The sequence below is a fragment of the Antedon mediterranea genome, chromosome 9, assembly GCF_964355755.1.
Source record: "Antedon mediterranea chromosome 9, ecAntMedi1.1, whole genome shotgun sequence".
NCBI lineage: Eukaryota > Metazoa > Echinodermata > Crinoidea > Comatulida > Antedonidae > Antedon > Antedon mediterranea.
This window is the reverse complement of record NC_092678.1, coordinates 25,903,513-25,923,426: the sequence shown is the minus strand read 5'-3', so window position 1 is coordinate 25,923,426 and position 19,914 is coordinate 25,903,513. Positions and strand designations below refer to the sequence as shown.

The 19,914-nt window shown below is 33.3% G+C and overlaps 1 protein-coding gene across 7 annotated transcripts in view; it reads right to left on the bottom strand.

Moving 5' to 3' along the window:
- Nucleotides 1-244: 244 nt before the first annotated feature.
- LOC140058619 (voltage-dependent L-type calcium channel subunit alpha-1D-like) overlaps nucleotides 245-19,914 on the bottom strand; it is an 87,186-nt gene continuing 67,516 nt past the window's right edge. For 3 of the 7 annotated variants that reach the window (XM_072104306.1, XM_072104308.1, XM_072104307.1), the window contains exons 35-44: nucleotides 19,110-19,206; nucleotides 18,678-18,879; nucleotides 18,420-18,547; nucleotides 18,147-18,284; nucleotides 12,807-13,066; nucleotides 12,402-12,422; nucleotides 11,256-11,447; nucleotides 7,463-7,841; nucleotides 7,045-7,374; nucleotides 245-4,199 (exon numbers count right to left, since the gene is read on the bottom strand). In XM_072104306.1, the coding sequence (XP_071960407.1) occupies nucleotides 3,891-4,199; nucleotides 7,045-7,374; nucleotides 7,463-7,841; nucleotides 11,256-11,447; nucleotides 12,402-12,422; nucleotides 12,807-13,066; nucleotides 18,147-18,284; nucleotides 18,420-18,547; nucleotides 18,678-18,879; nucleotides 19,110-19,206 (2,056 nt within the window). In that variant the 3' untranslated portion in view covers nucleotides 245-3,890. Of the gene's footprint in view, nucleotides 4,200-6,577; nucleotides 6,615-7,044; nucleotides 7,375-7,462; nucleotides 7,842-11,255; nucleotides 11,448-12,401; nucleotides 12,423-12,806; nucleotides 13,067-18,146; nucleotides 18,285-18,419; nucleotides 18,548-18,677; nucleotides 18,880-19,109; nucleotides 19,207-19,914 lie in introns of all 7 variants that reach the window. The other 4 variants (XM_072104312.1, XM_072104310.1, XM_072104311.1 and 1 more) reach the window with 3 other exon arrangements.

The window sequence follows — 19,914 nt, the reverse complement described above, 5'->3', positions numbered from 1 at the left end:
TAAAACCTATGGTAATTAACTATTTATGGCATAATTTAAGTATAGTTTACAACAAAATATATAATGAAATAAATAATATATAAATATATTTAAATATAAACTAATATATTTATAGATATGTGTTTATAAATTTCCATATAAAAATGGCCTTCCACAAATATAGTACGCCCTCATTCGTCATACTTTTATTGATTGCCTTTTTTATGGCAATAATGGAAATAATGTTTTTATACCCAACCTCCAGTATACCATCATGATGGGTTGTAGTGGCATTTTAAATGTTATTTTCCTGTGTTTACTACATGCATATAAATAAATAGAAATCATGTAGAGTTTAGTATTCAATCTTCACATAATAATTTATTAACAACAGTCCAATGGATGTACATTAAATAAGTATATATTCAGCTACTATCACCTCAACACAAGACATTTCACTAAAAAACTAAAACCAAGTAGACATTTGCTATGGGAGAAAAAATGTAAATTATTATTGTGTGTTTTTACAAAAAGCATTTTTTATCTGTTGGACTTTTACTGTTTTGCATACAATCCACAATTCTTTTTTTTTTTTATTAAACTGATTTCCGGTTATTTCAGTGGTAATAGAAAACAGGATCAACTCCCACAAAATTGTTTCTGGAAAATATATAATGTAATAATAATCTTTTTGATGTCGGTACATGGTAAACCTCCATTAGAAATGAAATAAAAGATGTTCTGGTGTTAAACCAATCTTCAAGAATTGTCATACAATACAGTAGTTTCAAATACTATTATGAAATAATGATGACTGACTGATATAAGATTTTACCCCAGGACCAATTACAAAACTGTACTTATATTCATTTTGCTGACTTAAGTCCGGTAGTTTTTAGAGCAGCTACTTCAAACATGATTTACTGTTTAACTATCATTTTTAGCTGCTTTTTATAATAAGCACCTTGTTAACATGAAATGAATAATATCTTTACAAAATGTGAAACAAATTAAATAAAATACAAATATCAAAATGCTGTTCAAGGTGGATTTCTATTTCAAGCTACTGGTTTGTCTTTCTAATATGCAGAAAGAGCACGCTATATGTCATAAATAAATATTACACATTTAAAATACAGACTGAAAATTTACGTAAAATGTTTAGGTCATTATATTTGAGGTAAGAAATATTTTATAAAATGTATTTATCATTATTCTTCACCAAAAAAAATGTAATTTATATTAACCTATGGTTTAAGTAACAGCTACCATAGTTCAAGCAAGATCTTAGTGGATTAAGTGCCATAAACTATTTATAATTGGTAATAGAATAATTGACCTAGTGTAGCCTACACTGATGAGACCATGTACAGCTTTTCATAATTACACTATAATAATAATTTAATATAAATTTGTACAAGTCAATTATAAAAATGTGTCATTCTATTAAGGCTAGTAAAATTAGCCAAATTTACCTAAATCAATTAGAAAATATTAAAAGAAAGACTTGCCACTGGATAGATAGAAGAAAGCAGTTGAAATATAATAATAAATATAAAATAATAATAATAATAATAATGTATAGTTCTAGGCACCACTAGCAGAAGCTAAACACTGAAGCAGCCACGGTTAACATGTCTACCATTCATTCTCATTCTAGGCACCGTGACTAGCAGAAGCTAAACACTGAAGCAGCCACGGTTAACATGTCTACCATTCATTCTCATTTTTAACAACAAAATTGCATACTATAAATATTGAACCCAAGTTGTCATGCTTAAAATTGAATAAATGATTTTCATATCCCAAAATAAATAATAAATAAAATAATTATGATTCTAAAAATATCAACTGTAAATCAATTTGGAAGTTAATGACATTAGCACCTGGTAAGGTATACAAGCCAATTCTTTCCAACAATTTACGGTTTACAGTTAGAAATGTTTAGGTACAACTTCCAAAGATAGATCTTGTTTTTAAAAACCAAAGCAAAATATTCTCTTATGAAACTGAAAACAGGCAAACAATAAATAAATGAGCACTCTTTATAAAATATCTCTAGAAAATTAATATAAGTATATGTGAAATAAAAATTTGCATAACTTAATCTTTCAATTAACACTATTTATATAAACAAAAGACTTGTTTCTTTTTAAACTTTGGCTTTCAACAAAGATAATCGTGTGCAATAATAACATTAATGCGTTCAAAAAGTAAGAATCTGATCATAAGAATCTTGATGCCAAATGACATCTATAAAATGCATTATTTTGGGATGTAAGAATCTGATCATAAGAATCTTGATGCCAAATGGCATCTATAAAATGGATTATTTTGGGATGTATGAATCTGATCATAAGAATCTTGATGCCAAATGGCATCTATAAAATGCATTATTTTGGGATGTATGAATAAAAAAGCTAAATTATGTTTGCTTTTCATGAAAATTAACAAAATTGTCACAAAGTTGCTGCTGATGTTGAATTGTCACAAAGTTGCTGCTGATGTTGCAGCAAACAGTATTGTTAGGTGACATTACAAAGTTGCTGCTGATGTTGCAGCAAACAGTATTGCTAGGTGACATTTCAGATATTAAACATAATTTTAAATTTTAGACTCTCTTCATATCTAATTTTTTGTTATCCAACAAAGATTTTAAGAGTGTGATTTTGGCTTAGTATGTTGCTACATTAAATCCATCAATTAAATTACTAGCCTTGTTATCAAAGGCAGCATGTATGCCCTCAGTATGCTTAAAATATTTAGAAGTTACAGGTTTCATCTCCCTTCTTGTGTACAGGAAGTTGTATAGGCTTACTCTCATGACATACATCAGCGAAATGATTGTTAACACTTCTAGGTATACATTTATCCCTTGTGACACACTATGATCAATTCTAGATTAGTTGTCAGAAAATTGAATAATATTGCAATATATAATCATTACTATTAAATAGTTCTATATTTTTATACTCTGTCTACTTTAGTAATAAAAATGTTATTTATAATATCTAAATTTCAGTCAAATATATATATATGTATATATGTACTTACATTTGTTGTAAGTACAATAATTAATACTTGTAAAAATAAGTTTATAATTAAACAAACTTTCTGCAATTCAATTAAACCGTAGAAACATTTTGAACAAAATCGCAAATAATGCAATTTATTTAAATTAAATAATGCCATATGACCTGCATAATGACATAGCAATTTGACCTCTTGACCTCTTTTAAGATTGTTAAACAGCTTTAAAAGATTTCAAGACAAAAATAGCTCAAAGTTACGTTCATCATACACCTTGTCAACAAGGTAATATTTTAGCAAATAATCCTGTTAGTGGCTTCCAGCTAAAATAGGCTTCCAACTAAAGTATGTAGGCTTCCACCTAAATTGGCATCCAGCTAATGTAGGATTCCAGCTAAAGTAGGATTCCAGCTAAAGTAGGCTTCCAGCTAAAGCAAACCGAGAAAAAACTTGTGAAACAAAGATTTATCAGGAAACCTGCAGAAGTAAATTCTTGTAGCAAAATCATTTCCAAAATCTACAGCCTTAGCAAAAGCCAATCAGTAGATGAGATTATCAATACACACACACACACATATATATTTGTCAAAGTTCTTCCACAGTGCGGCAAATGTTAAGAATCTTCAGCTTAACCAAATTAGGCAACTTGCAAGCATCTGGCAAGGTTTCTTGGGTAAAAGACAGGCTTCTTAAAATTAAAAACTTGCAATTGCTTTGTGTGCAAGTGACAGTATCTCTCACATGATCACAACATGCGCCAGTCCCTTCATCTCATTTAAATTATATTCATATAATTTCTACTGATCAAAAATTTCAAAAACAAAAACATACAATTAGTATGCCATCTAATTAAAAAAGAGTTTTACATAAATGGCGAGTCATTATAAAGTTGTTACATATTCTGTGTCGGGGTCTCGTCCATCATTTGAGCTGTCGTCGGGAGAGTCAGAATTAAGCCTTCTCCTTCGTGCAGTTGATGACGGGGAACGCTGCGTATAATCCCGTAATTCATAGCCACCTAAGTGATCAAAATAAGGCAGTTTTGTATCGGTCTGTTTGTCTTTAATTAGTTCATGAGCAGCTTTGTCTAACTCTTGTTGAGTTAGCTCACATGCTTCTGCCAGTTCTCTTTCAAACATATTTATGAAATCTCGGTCCACTAATGGTGCTATCCCTTCATCATATAAAGCCTGAAACAAAAAAGTGACAAGCTTTTTATGTACAGAACTGAACATTATAGATTTTATTTCAGTTACGAATCAATGTATCAATAAATGCGTTAAAAAATGTCTTGTCCCTGAATGATTCAGAGAAAAGTGAAAATAATGAAAGCACGACCTCATCCACCCAAATTTAATTTAAACTGTGAACAATCAAATACTATTAACATGCATGAGTGAACACTGTCAAGTGTGATGTTAGTTCAATCAAAACCTGGAGTGGATGGTTAATAAATCTGTGCAATCATGGAGTAACTTTACTCCATGGTGCACAGTCAAAAACCTACTACACCTAACTTAGCCTACTCATCCACTAAATGACTGATAACTCATGATTGGTTGGGAAGTTATCCACAAGCTCTGATTGGCTAGCTTGCTTAGACAGTTTGGACACTGTAGTTGCTATAGGAACCCTATCCACAAGCTCTGATTGGCTAGCTTGCAAGCCAACCTACTAAGAGTATTTTTATGACCTTTAAACACCTCTTATTGGTTGGAAAGTTTAGGAACAGTAATTTCTATAGAAACTATCTCAACAAGCTCTGATTGGCTGGCCATTGGTCATTGATTGGTGGAAGCCTGGTCAGTAACACATTAGTGGGCTAACCTATTACAATATCACTGCTAAAAACAATAATGATAATCTAAATTTAAGTAATGCCTGGCCACCAGTTGGAAGCGATAAATAATTTTAAAAGCTACTGACTGGATTGCACAAAACCAAATGTAAATAATTTTGATTTCATTGATAATTTTTGCATTCTAAAAAACAGCATAGACACAATATATTATTCAGACATAATAATTAAATATACCCATTAAATATACCCATTAAATATACCCATTAAATATACCCATTTACATGGGTATCAATATAAGTAAGTTTAATCAGGCAGTGCTTAATGCTAGTGTCTAATTTAATTTAAAGGTTACAGATTTTTCAAAATAAAATGACATGTGATACAATTTCTCTAAAAATCCCCTTGCTGTTGATTTATGTTTTTCAATCACTATTTAATTATCAAAAAATTGGCAAATAGCCCAATAGAAAACCATGATCCAGAAGTGGGTACCTCTTGAAACACTTTACCATGATCCAGAAGTGGGTTAGGGTTAGTTCCCTAACCCTAACCCTAAACCATGATCCAGAAGTGGGTACCTCTTGAAACACTTTTCCATACCTTCTATTCCCAATAGACCATATAAGAAATAAATATTTATATTTTTAAGTTTATTAGTATAGATAATTTTAATTACTGTTCTTCTAATTCCATTAGTGTACAACTATATACACATCAGACTCTGTTGAATATATATTAGTGTACAACTATATACACATCAGACTCTGTTGAATATATATTAGTGTACAACTATATACACATCAGACTCTGTTGAATATATATTAGTGTACAACTATATACACATCAGACTCTGTTGAATATATATTAGTGTACAACTATATACACATCAGACTCTGTTGAATATATATTAGTGTACAACTATATACACATCAGACTCTGTTGAATATATATTAGTGTACAACTATATACACATCAGACTCTGTTGAATATATATTAGTGTACAACTATATACACATCAGACTCTGTTGAATATATATTTCCCTTGATAAATATTACTATGCAAACAGTATTTCTAGTTTTCAATTACAAATATGTAAATCCAAAATGATATGTAACTTATTAAAAATGTAATTAAAAGTGCAGGTCCACTCCTAATGTCAGACCTCATCTAAGTAAACAACACTGCAATATTACTATCTGTGGGCAAAATTAGTTTACTAATGTTAATGTAATGTAAAATGTGTGTAAATTAGTTATTTTGGTTGTTTTTTTTTTACTCTGTTGGGCATAATTAAATATATAATATAATCTTCACATTATTATATTCATGTTACACATTAATGCTCAAGGGCCATGTATACCATCCTTGGAGCCATAATGTTCTATCTATTAACACATAATTACCCAACTGTGAACATGAACACAGTATCTAATCTCTTGAGAATGTCTTTAATGTTGTGTTTCCAACAATCAACACTTGAGAAGAGACAAAATGGGGATAGGGTGCGAGGTGTACCATTAGTTATTAAAATACTTGAGAAATTAGGCCTCAACCCCAGAGGAGGGAGAAAGGTTAATGACATGCTACTTTTGTGACATTGGATTATATTTAATTTATAAATATTAATAGTTATAAGTAGTATGAACAACAAGCAATAATAAATGTATTGATCAACAACTCAACAATCAATCATTAAGAAAACTGCACTACATCAAAGTGAAAATGGTTTAGAAATCGTGTCAATATAATTCACAACCTTTACTAACCAATCACAATAAAAATATCTCAAGTTCCAAGATTGTCCTGCATTTGATTTAAAAATAATGTACACATTAAATTGAGAGTAATACCTTTTTCATACAGAGCAGGCAATAATTTCGCCAGTGTAGCATAGCAAAAAGCTATACAAAACAACCATTTTGCTACAAATTTCTAAAATTGTGTAGCAAAAAATACAATACAAAACTATGTTTCTCGACTAAAAAATCAGTTTGATTAGCAATATTGCTAAACAAAATTTTAAAATGAAATTTTTCCCTGCAGAGGTCGTAAAACTAGTATATTAGATAATTTGAGTTTAGTTTGAATATCAGTAATAATAAATCATTTAGCTCTGTATATTTTCAACAAATCAATCAATATTCAAAATGGAAAACTCTTCATAGATTTTTAAAAAGTTTAAAATAAGAAAACAAAATGTTGCCGTAGTTCACGGTAATTTCTCGATGCTAACCTTTGCTACTAGATTTTCTGTACTACTTAGAATGGCCTCTGGCTTTGATGAAGATTTGCGTAATAATGGGGTTCGAGGCTTTGGTTTAGTCAGTTCTCTGTAGAAAGCATCCGACGGGTCTTGAGCCATGTCCAGACACCCAACGGAATGACGGAAATTCTGCCTTCTCTTTGGGGAGTTGTTACCATGTAAATTAGCACTACTAGGACGAGGCACTGGAGTGTGGAAAGAAGCCCGGACTCGGCCTGGAGACGAGGGCGGTGTCCTCCATATATGACTAGATTCACTTTTTGGTCGTCCACCTGATGCCGTTCCAGCTACAGCCATTGCCTGCATGGAAATAGAAAAAATATTATAATCATCATCTTATATTTAATATTTTAATATTCCTATTCATTTTTTCTATCGTCATCATTACCTGGTTTTGTGGTAAATTCACAGGCATAGATGCCTTACGTTGAAAGGTTGGTGCATCTACTTTACCAGCACAGCCTAAAAGTCCACCTTTCTTGGATGAAGAATCACTGTCAGTACTAATAAAACTTGTGTTATCAGCAGGAAGACTTGTATTGTTCAGGGTAGCTGTTGGATTCGCTCCTGCGGAAAGGTGACTGGGGGTCAGTGACCTCCGTGATAACACAGGAGAAGGCTCTGGAGATGGTAAAGGTGAGGGTTCAGGAGATGGGGTCACTGAATCTTGAACAGACAGTAAAGGTGATGTTGCTGATGGTGTTGCCGTGTCTGTTGAACTGTCGGCATAGTTACAAGGTGGTGATACACTTGGAGAAATTCCTCCTCTGAAATTATACAAAATAAAAGATGTTATTGAAATAAAAAGTATTATTATTGAATTTATGAATGTTACTTTCTAAAACAATGAAAACCCTTTGTCTTAAAGGTAATTATAACAAACCAATGAATACCCTGAATATTGTTTATAAAAGGCATAATTTATAACGTTTATGCTATACCATTTAAAGGCAAAGGATTAGTTTATGCTATACCATTTAAAGGCAAAGGATTAGTTTATGCTATACCATTTAAAGGCAAAGGATTAGTTTATGCTATACCATTTAAAGGCAAAGGATTAGTTTAGTGGGAGATCATTTTCTTTGGTATTGATTTTTCAAATGCAAAATGTCTGGTTCACAGGAATACTCTATGACTGCTGTTATCTCTTGATAATCAAATCAGTTCCAAGCAATAATTCTTACAAATGAATGCTCATTGTATCTATAGGGATAGTTGTGTATCATGGAATGCAAGGAAACAAAATCAACCAAATAAAAGAAGTAATGAATTACAATTTATCATTCGCTGCTGTGTGCATTCAAGACACTTACAATGATTCTCTGTTTTGTTTCAGCTTCAATTCACAATGCTTTTGTAGAGAAGATTTATGACGAATATTTTTCGAGGTATCTCTCTTGATAAATTTATGAAAAAAGGTTCCTGAACGACTTTTGCGAGAATGTGTGCTGCGAAATGTTTCAGTCGATGTGAAATTGAAAATATCGTGTCCATCATTTGATAAATCCTCATGTGTTTTACAACTTATATCATCATTATCATTGGACTTATTAATTGATGGCCAGGTACAGCTATGTGAAAGGTCAGACTTTTCCACAATCATGTTCCTACTAAGTTTTGGGTATCCGGTCCATTCAGGCTTGCTGCTATCTGCTGTGAGGTCACCAGTTGGGTATCCGGTCCATTCAGGCTTGCTGCTCTCTGCTGTGAGGTCACCAGTTGGGTATCCGGTCCATTTAGGCTTGCTACTTTCCACTGTGAGGTCACTAGTTGGATATCCTTTCCATTTCGCCTTGCTATTCTCTGCTCTCAGGTCACCAGTTGGATATCCTTTCCATTTAGCCTTGATACTCTCTGCTCTCAGGTCACCAGAACTATCAATTTTATTTATTGAGATATCTTCATCTTCTGAATTGATATCTTGTGTTAGCCCTGAATCATTTTCTTCCACATCGTCAACTGAGTCGGTTCCAAATCCATTAGATTCCTTAATACAATTCTGGCATATTTTACCCGGTACATGTAATACTTTGTAAATGGGGTGGTTCAAATCTGCTGCAGCCATAAACACAAGTCCTTGGACTTCCACACAATTAAACTGTACTAGAATGGGTGGTGGGTGAATAGTAGATGTTAGCATTCTGGATGCACGTTTTAACTCACTTATTTGCAGATCTAAACTTAAGTATTTGTGAATGAAATGTATAATAACTGTTTGTGTGTCTTCAATGTCCATTCCGTCATCATTGATTTCAAGGCCAACAAAAACTAAAGTCTCCTCGGACATCATCCATAACCACTGCTCAAGATGGTGTTCCAATTCCAGACAACGCCCTCGCATTTCACGCTCTGTTTTAGAAACAGTCATACGTAAAAATTCAACTTCTTTCTCCAAAAACAGTATTGACTTGGTAAAATTCTGCAAAGCATTTCTAAGTTCACTTACAAGTATTCCATCTGGAATGTCCTCCATTGTATTGGAACACCAATGTCTAAATTCTGAATTAAACAAATGTCTGTATTATGTTATAGTAGCTTGGCTTAGCCGTTGAAACTTAGTATGAAATCTGCTTAATTACTAGTCAATACAAATTATCACAGGCAACTGTTAGAACATCTCTATGATACAAATTGTGACAAAAATCCAACAAGAACTGTCCTCCGAAACATAACATCAGAAAAAGTAACTCTCATAAGCATTAATTTTGATGATTACAAACTTGAAACATTATAAAAATCATCTGTTTGCTTTAAATCGTGTTATAGTATCTGATACAGACACTAATATGTGTGTGTGTGTATCATGGAAAAGTGATTCTGCGTTTCTGCTAAAGTTCCAAGTATATTCTCCATACGTTTGGTGTCAAGTGTAATCACGCATGATCGGTCACGCATATCAATCTATACCTTTATGCCTGATTACTTTCAATTGGACATTAAAGAAATTGTAAAACTAATAATTGCCTATGCAATGAATACTATAGTGAATAATTATTATACAAGTTAATGATATTAATAGAAGAAACTTACACATAATAATAAATGTCTACATGAATAATATTTATATAAAGATTATTTCAAAGAAAAGTAAAAGCATTATTGGGTATAGATATAGATTTTGTCAAGGTCTCAAAAAAGGTGTAAAAATATAGAGTGTCTTATAAAATGCTTTTAAAAGACGACTAGGGGCAGACAATCTGACTTTACATGTTGTGAAGACCTCTAGTCATTATTGTGCACACAATCCTAATTAGTTAATAAAACATCTAAGATAGACTTACTACAACAGTAGTACTACTACACATATATATCACTTACCTTACTTACAAAACTTACTGTGGTGAAATAATTTACTCAATTAATTCATTTTTCAGTCAATGCCTTATTAAATACCGGTCTAGAGTCAATATAAAAATTCCAATATTTTTCCGTATAATCCACATTTTATTGAGGATAATGGTGTCTTGAAAGTCAATATAACTATTCTTATTAGATATTTTATGAGTAGTAATAAAATATTGTACAAATAAAGTTATCAGTTACACATGCTGTCTCCTTAGATACTTTTAATGCAAAATTGGAGTATTGTAAACATCAAGACATATGGGCTTTGAAATTAAAGTTTATTCATAATAAAAATTGATTACCAGAACAATATTTGTTCATTATTATTAAAAAATGACACAGGTTAAATAATGTCATTACAACAAAATATCATCAGATCAAGAGGGACAGGATTTTAAAAAATGATCATCTTTATATAAAACATCTATGGTACAAAACTTCCTTCCCATTTGTTGATAATTTACGAGACGACAATCTTTAGTTTACTATGAAACATTTCAACACATACACAGAACTAATAATTAGTCAACCACAACATGTTGTTATACAATACTTATTGGTAAAATTGTATCTATAGAACACGGTCATATACATTATAATAAACACATTCATATAATCTTTTTAAAATATAATAAAATAAAGTTTCAGCAAAAATAAGTTTGTTAAAAGAAAAATTGTAGGAAATTGCACATTTTTTGTCATTAGAAAGTTTTTAAAAAGTTTTATTCTTCATGAAAAATATTTCAAAGCTAAAAGTTGGAAATAACATATCTAGAGATAAAACTGCTATGAAAATAATTCTGGCTGAATTGAGAAGATAAAATAAATAAGCAAACCTGAGATCCCTCAACATGTCTCCTCGGTGCAATACCAATGGACGACACTCCATGTCATCTTCTTCCTCTACAGGAGACACCGCCCTCTCATCGATGAAACAACTTTCTGCTCGTTGTGGAAGTTCTGGTGAAGGCGATCTATCATCTTCTTCCTTGGACATTAACGGTTCTGCTTCTTCTTCAGCCGGTATACTATTTTAAAAATAACAATGTGTTATAAACTTTTTCAATGATTTTTTCGACAGAAAATGTTGTTGCTATTTTACTGATAAAAATAGAAAAATAATTCAATATGCACATAAGACACTTCCATAATACACTTACAGAATTTTAAAAATTGTTATTATTGTACAAACATAACTAAATGAGAATACAACATATCCAAGTACAGTAAAGGTTATCATAACATGGGATATTATACTCATTCTCCATGATTACACAAAGACCTTGTGTTCACATACACAGCGATGAGATAACAGTCCCATGGGATAACAATCCCATGGGACTGTGGGAATGAGAGGGAATCAATTCCTTATTATTGACAAAACTTTCGAGTATCACTTACAGTCAATGAGCACTTTATTGCATTGAAAGTGGACAACAATGGACAATTAGATGTTCTAAATAACAAATACTACATTACTTAATAGATCCCTACTTAAATATACTCTCGTGGAATTCTGTGAATATTTTAATGCGTGCATAACAAAAAGTGACATGCAGAGTTAATAAGAAAATAAACTCAAAATTCCTCAAATGAAGAGGTATTGAATTATTACATCCGTCCCACTTTTGAACCTGTTCTCACACATGCAGAAATAAAAACACAAATTAATGACATCAATTAACCAAATATTTAAATTATTAAATATTTACATTAATTAATTAACTGTATGTGAATTACAAAATAATAAATAGCATTATGGCAGCAGTCATTATGAACTTTGTGAATGTAGCAATTTGACCAGCGTACTGCCATGCTCAAATGAAATCCCAAGTAATGACTCTGAGCATGATACAACTAAAGTAATATTTTGGTCATTTTGTGCCCAGACTGAATGTGACTATACAAAGGTAAAACACTGTATGTATACAGCTTATTTCATGCATTGCATTGAGCTTGATGCATGATGAATAAAAACATACCGCTGAAAAATGTCCCGAAGACTGCTCCAATTGTGCAGAAGAAATAAACAGAAATATAAATTGAATTACAGTATAATCTCTACACAATATATATTTATAAGATCTCTAGATAAGAGAACATTGAGAAACTTTTCTGTTCTTTTTCTTCTATTTAGTAGCAAACTTTATGTTGAAGGCTACTGATCCACTACTGATCCACTACTGATCCACTACTGATCCACTACTGATCCACTACTGATCCACTACTGATCCACTACTGATCCACTACTGATCCACTACTGATCCACTGGCTTTTGTCATTTTTATGCATACGGTGTGTGGTGTTTACACAGTTTAATAACCTTAGTTTTTAAAATTGACAATTTTAATAGTTGAACTATTGTCTTAAGTAAAAACAATACCAACCTAGATCTGCTAGACCTGTTACTATGCATCTTGTTATTAATCATATTGATGGGTCGTTGTACACGTGCACCACCAAATTCATACGGTGACCGTCTACCGTATGTATTCTGGTAAATGTTTAAAGAGGTGGCAGGTGACACGGCGCGGTGTGAGTTAGACGGTGAAGCACTCAGATTGTTGGCCATCAAACCTTGTGACGGCTCAGACTGCCGTCGTCCTGTTGAGCCGTTTTGGACATTTCCAAAAATAGAATGGCTCCTCTGTATTAAAAAAGAAAAACAATTTAAATATCAACTTAAATAATTAAAAGTACATTTTTATTATATTTATATTTTTTATTATTCACTGCAAGAAACACACAACAACTTAGGAGCCATTTTCAATCAATATGTGTTTTCTAAATGTTCCATTTTACGTATCCATTATGAATGTAACAACTTAATAATAATATTCTTTATTATTCATGGCAAGAAACACACAACAACTTTGTCGTGTATTAAGACATGGGTGATTGGTCTACGCGCATTGGTATTATTGGTAGAATAGTATAATAGGCTGTTGTTAATAAATGCCTCGTTCACTTGGAATCCACACCTGACTGAGTCGTGTCTATTGTACAAGTGTACTGTTGTAGTGTCTTTAGCGTGTACAAAACATAACATTTGGCGACGAGGATGGCCGTTAAAGACCACTATATGCCGATGTTTGAGCAGTATAATGAAGCCGAGAATTTTAACTGTTATTTGGAGCGGTTTGAGATTTATGTGGAGGCGATTGGACTGGTCTTACATGGAGAGCCGGATGCTGATGCACGTGGTAATGTGGGAGCTAGGGTAGCAGCCATTTTCCTGAACGCAATAGGTCGTAAGTACTACGGTATTTTGAGGGATTTGGTTAGCCCAAAGGCACCAAAAGATATTCCATATGATGAATTAAAGTCTACACTTAAGAAACATTTTACTAAGCCGATAATTACCATTGCCGAAAGACATAAGTTTATTCAGCGTAATCAACGTCCCGATGAAAAGACTTCTGAATACATAGTTGCTTTAAAACATTTAAGTTTGAATTGCAAGTTTGGCGAGAAGCTGGACGAGCAACTACGTGATAGATTCATAAGCGGGATGAGGGACCAAAATACGTCATTGAAATTAATGGAAAAGGCGGGTGTGGCTGCGTTGAGTTTTAATGAAGCAGTAGAAGTTGCTTTAGCGAGAGAAAGTGCTAAGGATGAATCCAAGTATCTGAGAGAGTCTGCTATAAATATAGAGGTTCATAAAATTGGTACATACTCTAGTGGTGGTAAACAGGGAAGTGGTGAGCGTAGGAATATGTATAAAAGTAATAACGATAAACATAAAAAGCGGAATAAAGAACTCAAGATGTGTAACCGGTGTGGAAGAAAATCACATGATCAACAAAATTGTTGGTTTAAAGACAAGAAGTGTAACGTGTGTCAAAATGTTGGACATATCAGTCGCGTGTGCTACAAAAGGTCACAAGGTGTACGTACGGTAGAGATGGATGACAGCGATAGTGATATTGAAACTACATTACCTTTGCCTATTTTTACGACAACTAAATCATCAGATGCTATTTGTGTTAATATGAATGTGGATGACCGAAACTTTCAGTTTGAATTGGACACTGGTTCTGCAGTAACTTTGATATCTGAACAGACTTATAAAGAACATTTTAAGTATAAACGTTTGCAAGGGAGTTCTCGGACATTTACTAGTTTTACGGGGGAGATTGTAAAACCCCTTGGTAAAATCAGTGTTAAAGTGGTATATGAATCACAATGTCATTATTTATTCATGTATGTTGTTACTAATACTAAGCATTCTCTTTTAGGGCGAGACTGGTTAAATGTTATCAAGTTAAATTGGCAAGAATGTTTTCATAATAATTATGTTAATAAATTGGAATGTAGGGATGCTCTTAAACAACTCTTGGATAAGCATGAGGGTCTGTTTAAAGAGGAACTGGGTCTTTTAAAGCATATTAAAGCTGATGTTTTACTTAAGGGAGATGCCAAGCCAATGGTTAGTAAAGCATACCGGGTTCCTTATGCCTTAAGGTCTGACGTTGATACTGAGTTAGATAGATTGGTCAACATTGGGGTTCTGACACCAGTGACGCATACTCAGTGGGCCAGTGGTATAGTAACCGTTCGGAAAAAGGATGGGTCCGTTAGATTATGTGGAAATTATAAGCCCACAATCAATCCAGTGCTACAATCTGTTGCTCCACCTAACATTAACGTTGACGACATTTTGTCTAACCTTGCGGGTGGTGAAACCTTTACCAAATTAGATCTGGCACAAGCCTACAATCAGATGGAGTTGTCCGATGAGTCTAAAAAGGTACTCACAATTATTACTGAAAAGGGCTTGTTTCAGCAAAATCGATTGGTTTTTGGTATAACGTCCGCCCCAGCAATTTGGCAAAACGCAATGAATGTTATCTTGAAGGATCTCCCGGGTGTACAAGTGTACCTTGATGATATCTTGGTCACAGGGAAAGACGATCAAGAGCACATTGGTAATTTAGAGAGGGTCCTTGTTCGTTTGCAAGATTATGGCTTGAGACTAAAACGGGGAAAGTGCGAATTTATGAAGCAGTCTGTTGAATATCTGGGACATTGTGTTGATAAACATGGTGTTCATAAATCCATAGACAAAATTGATCATATTTTGCAAATGCCGTTGCCTTCGGACATTACTACTTTAAGATCGTATCTGGGAATGGTGAATTATTACCGTTCATTTGTACCTCGATTAGCCACAATATTAGCACCTTTAACTAGTATGTTAGAAAAGGGTAGAGAATTTAAATGGACAGAATTAGCTAGAAATGCATGGGTGAAATCTAAGGAAATGCTAAGACATTCTGGGTTTTTGGTTCACTATGATCCAAATTTACCTTTAACAGTAGCTACGGATGCTTCAGGTGAAGGGGTAGGCGCTGTGTTATCCCACATGGTTAATGGGAAAGAAAGACCTATTAAATTTGCATCGCGTTCATTGAATAAGACCGAAAGAAATTATCCGCAACTAGAAAGAGAAGCCTTGGCAATCGTGTATGCTTGCAAAAAGTTTTATTCCTATATTTATGGCCGAAAGTTTATTTTAATAACCGACAACAAGCCCCTAACTACTATATTTGGTCCGAAGAAAGGGTTACCAATTTTGGCTGCTGAGCGAATCCAGCGATGGGCTCTTTATTTGTCTGGGTTTGATTATAATATTAAATTTAGGAACAGTCAAGCAAATGCGAACGCGGATTGTTTATCCCGATTACCGGTTGAGGGTCCCCCACGTCATAGCGAAATTTCGGTTGCGCATATTGGTTCTAGTAAGATTCTTCCGGTAACTAGCGCCGAAATAAGAAATAATACCCGTAGAGATGTAATATTATCTAGGGTAATGCGTTATCTTATGGATGGAAGTTGGCCCCAAAGCGATGAGAGTTTGAAACCTTACTTTAACAGACGAAACGAACTGACTATTGAAGGGGGTTGTTTGTTATGGGGTGTCCGGGTAATAATTCCACCAAAATTGCGACAACAGGTTTTAGAGGAATTGCATGTAGGCCATATTGGGGTGGTCAAAATGAAAGGGTTAGCGCGTTCTCATTTCTGGTGGCCGTTGTTAGATGCGCAAATTGAGGAAACTGCGAAAAAGTGCGACTCATGTCAGCGTATACAAAATAATCCTACCATTGCGCCTATGCATCCTTGGTTACCTGTTTCTAACCCAGGGGAACGTGTACATGTAGATTTCGCGGGTCCTTTTGAGGGTCTTACATATCTGATTGTGGTCGATGCTTTTTCAAAGTGGCCCGAAGTTTTTATTATGCAATCTACGACTTCACATAAAACTATTGGGGTATTGAGAACTTTGTTTAGCCGGAATGGTTTGCCCCAAGTTCTAGTGTCTGATAATGGTCCACAGTTTACGTCTGGGGAATTTAAGAGTTTTATGGCTATGAATGGTATTAGTCACAAATTATCTGCACCTTATCATCCTAGTACGAATGGACAAGCAGAGCGTTTTGTTCAATCGTTAAAACAAGGATTAAGGGCTGCTCGAAATGATTCAGGTGATCCGCAAACTAAATTAGACAGGTTTTTGCTTTCTTATAGAAATGCTGAACACTCATTGACTAAAGAGACGCCTGCAAAGTTGTTTATGAACCGTTCTATAAGAACTAGATTAGATATCCTTCGACCCAATATTAATGATTCTGTGAGAAATAATTTACACAAAGCCATGCATAAACGAGATCGAAAGTTGCGTTTATACGAAACAAACGATTTGGTTTATGTGCGAAATTATATAGGACAAACTAAGTGGGTTCCTGGTGTTGTTGTAAACCAGGAAGGTCCTCTAAACTATAAAATTGATGTTGGAAATAAAATGGTTTGGAAAAGACATGTTGATCAAATTAAAGATAGAGGTGTAAATGTAGATTTTGAAAATAAAGAAGGGGAGGATATGGATACGGAATATGTAGATAAGAGAGTAGAAGAAATTTTGAGTAGAAAGACTAAAGACAATTGTATAAATGATAATGTTAAAAGTAATGATGCTATTGAACAGACTAAAGAAAATTGTATAAATGATAATGTTAAAAGTAATGTTGCTACTAAACCAAGTGTGTTAAGAAGGTCAACCAGAGTGAATGATAATGTTTTATAGTATTGTCTGTATGCAGCATGATTGAATTTGCTTTGTAGTCATTTTAAAATATAACTCTATAGACAGTCATCTTTGCAGTATTTACTGTAGTATTATGTTTGGTTGTACATATTTAATAACTAACGTTCATTGATCCATTCGACTATTCAGCGTATAAGCTCTGCGTTAAGATTTTGGTGTATTGTTAATTTTAATAAAATGTATTGAAAATCTGTAAAAAAAAAATATATAAAATGTGAAAATAGGTTTCCAAATTAAAAAGGGAGAAATGTCGTGTATTAAGACATGGGTGATTGGTCTACGCGCATTGATATTATTGGTAGAATAGTATAATAGGCTGTTGTTAATAAATGCCTCGTTCACTTGGAATCCACACCTGACTGAGTCGTGTCTATTGTACAAGTGTACTGTTGTAGTGTCTTTAGCGTGTACAAAACATAACAAACTTAGGAGCCATTTTCAATCAATATGTGTTTTCTAAATGTTCCATTTTACGAATCCATTATGAATGTATGATTAAATAAGTCACTTCTTAAATTAAATTTATTAAAAAAAAACAAAACCCCGATGACAAACTCAGCACATCAAACTTGTTAGCCTTCGTGCAGTTATTCAATGTAATGTAATGGGAATTTACGTGAGTAGGGTAACTATGGTTTACCCTGTGAGATGGCTGTTCATTTTCAATTGATTCATCTTCATCTAACTGCTCTAGATTGCCAGATATTGCTCGCTTTAACTCTGGTCCAATATCATGAAAGTTGCGTAAACCGGCCTACAAACATAAACAAACACATTGTACAGTAAGTTAAGTAAGCCAGCCTACCAAAATAAACAGACGCATGTACAGTATAATCAAAATGTAAACTTTAAATTCCTATTTCGATTTAGATCATGTATAGTTGTTTACCTGTAGCGCTTGCGATGCCACATCATGATCGGATTTGTGTTCTGCATTTTTCCGAGCTTTGAAACGTCTAAAATAATCCTGTATCAGGAACGTTGCGTAAAATTTCCCAACAGTCACATCATCATCATCTAGAAAAACCACAAATCTTTATCAATTTATATGTACAATGATATTTATATTTTAATAATGTAAATTGAAACAGACAAAATAAAATATCCACAAAACCATTTACTACAAACGTGGATAAAATGACTGTACCTCCTGCTGGTGGAACCACCTGATCTAACTTGGAGTTTGTCCGCTTCCACAGATTTTTTATCACAGTGCGCAGTTCCTCGTTAGCTTTATCAATATTTCCTTCCGTCTTGATTTTTAGTGACGTGCGCACAAGAGCGAATAAGGTCGCGTTAAACATCACCGTACCATCTTTATTTAATGGCATGTTCATAGTAACTAACCTCTGTAAATAAACACAATTTAGTAAATTTACAATCAATTTTAGCATAATTTACATTATGTCCCATAACTCAACATTCAATATCTAGTATGACACTTTTTCACCTTTATTATAATTTCTTAATTTAAAATATAGTTTACCATGTAAATGGCACAATTTCATTTAGATATCAAATGTTCTTTTTACATGCTTGAGTATATATATATTGACAATTGATACGGCTATTCACTCACCTTGCATGCAACTCGGTAAGGACAAAGTTTGCCAAACCCTAAAGGAGGTGATATCTGACGCAACATGTCTACAATTTCAACATGTTTTATCTTACCCCTATTAAAAGAAACAGACATTATTTTGTATCAAAGTCTTGCAAACTAAATTATTGATTTAAAAGCATACTGTACTACACATTCAAGTGAATCAAATCATACCAACAGTTGGTACTAATGTACCAACTGAGTTAGTACGAAACATAATTAAGATGGTACTAATGTAGGTGCTAAGTCCAGGCAAGACATTGAGTTTAATCTTATGAGTTAGTACGAAACATAATTAAGATGGTACTAATGTAGGTTCTAAGTTCAGCCCAGACATTGAGTTTAGTCTTATGAGTTAGTACGAAACATAATTAAGATGGTACTAATGTAGGTGCTAAGTCCAGCCCAGACATTGAGTTTAGTCTTATGAGTTAGTACGAAACATAATTAAGATGGTACTAATGTAGGTGCTAAGTCCAGGCAAGACATTGAGTTTAGTCTTATGAGTTAGTACGAAACATAATTAAGATGGTACTAATGTAGGTGCTAAGTCCAGGCAAGACATTGAGTTTAGTCTTATGAGTTAGTACGAAACATAATTAAGATGGTACTAATGTAGGTGCTAAGTTCAGGCAAGACATTGAGTTTAATCTTATGAGTTAGTACGAAACATAATTAAGATGGTACTAATGTAGGTGCTAAGTTCAGGCAAGACATTGAGTTTAGTCTTATGAGTTAGTACGAAACATAATTAAGATGGTACTAATGTAGGTGCTAAGTC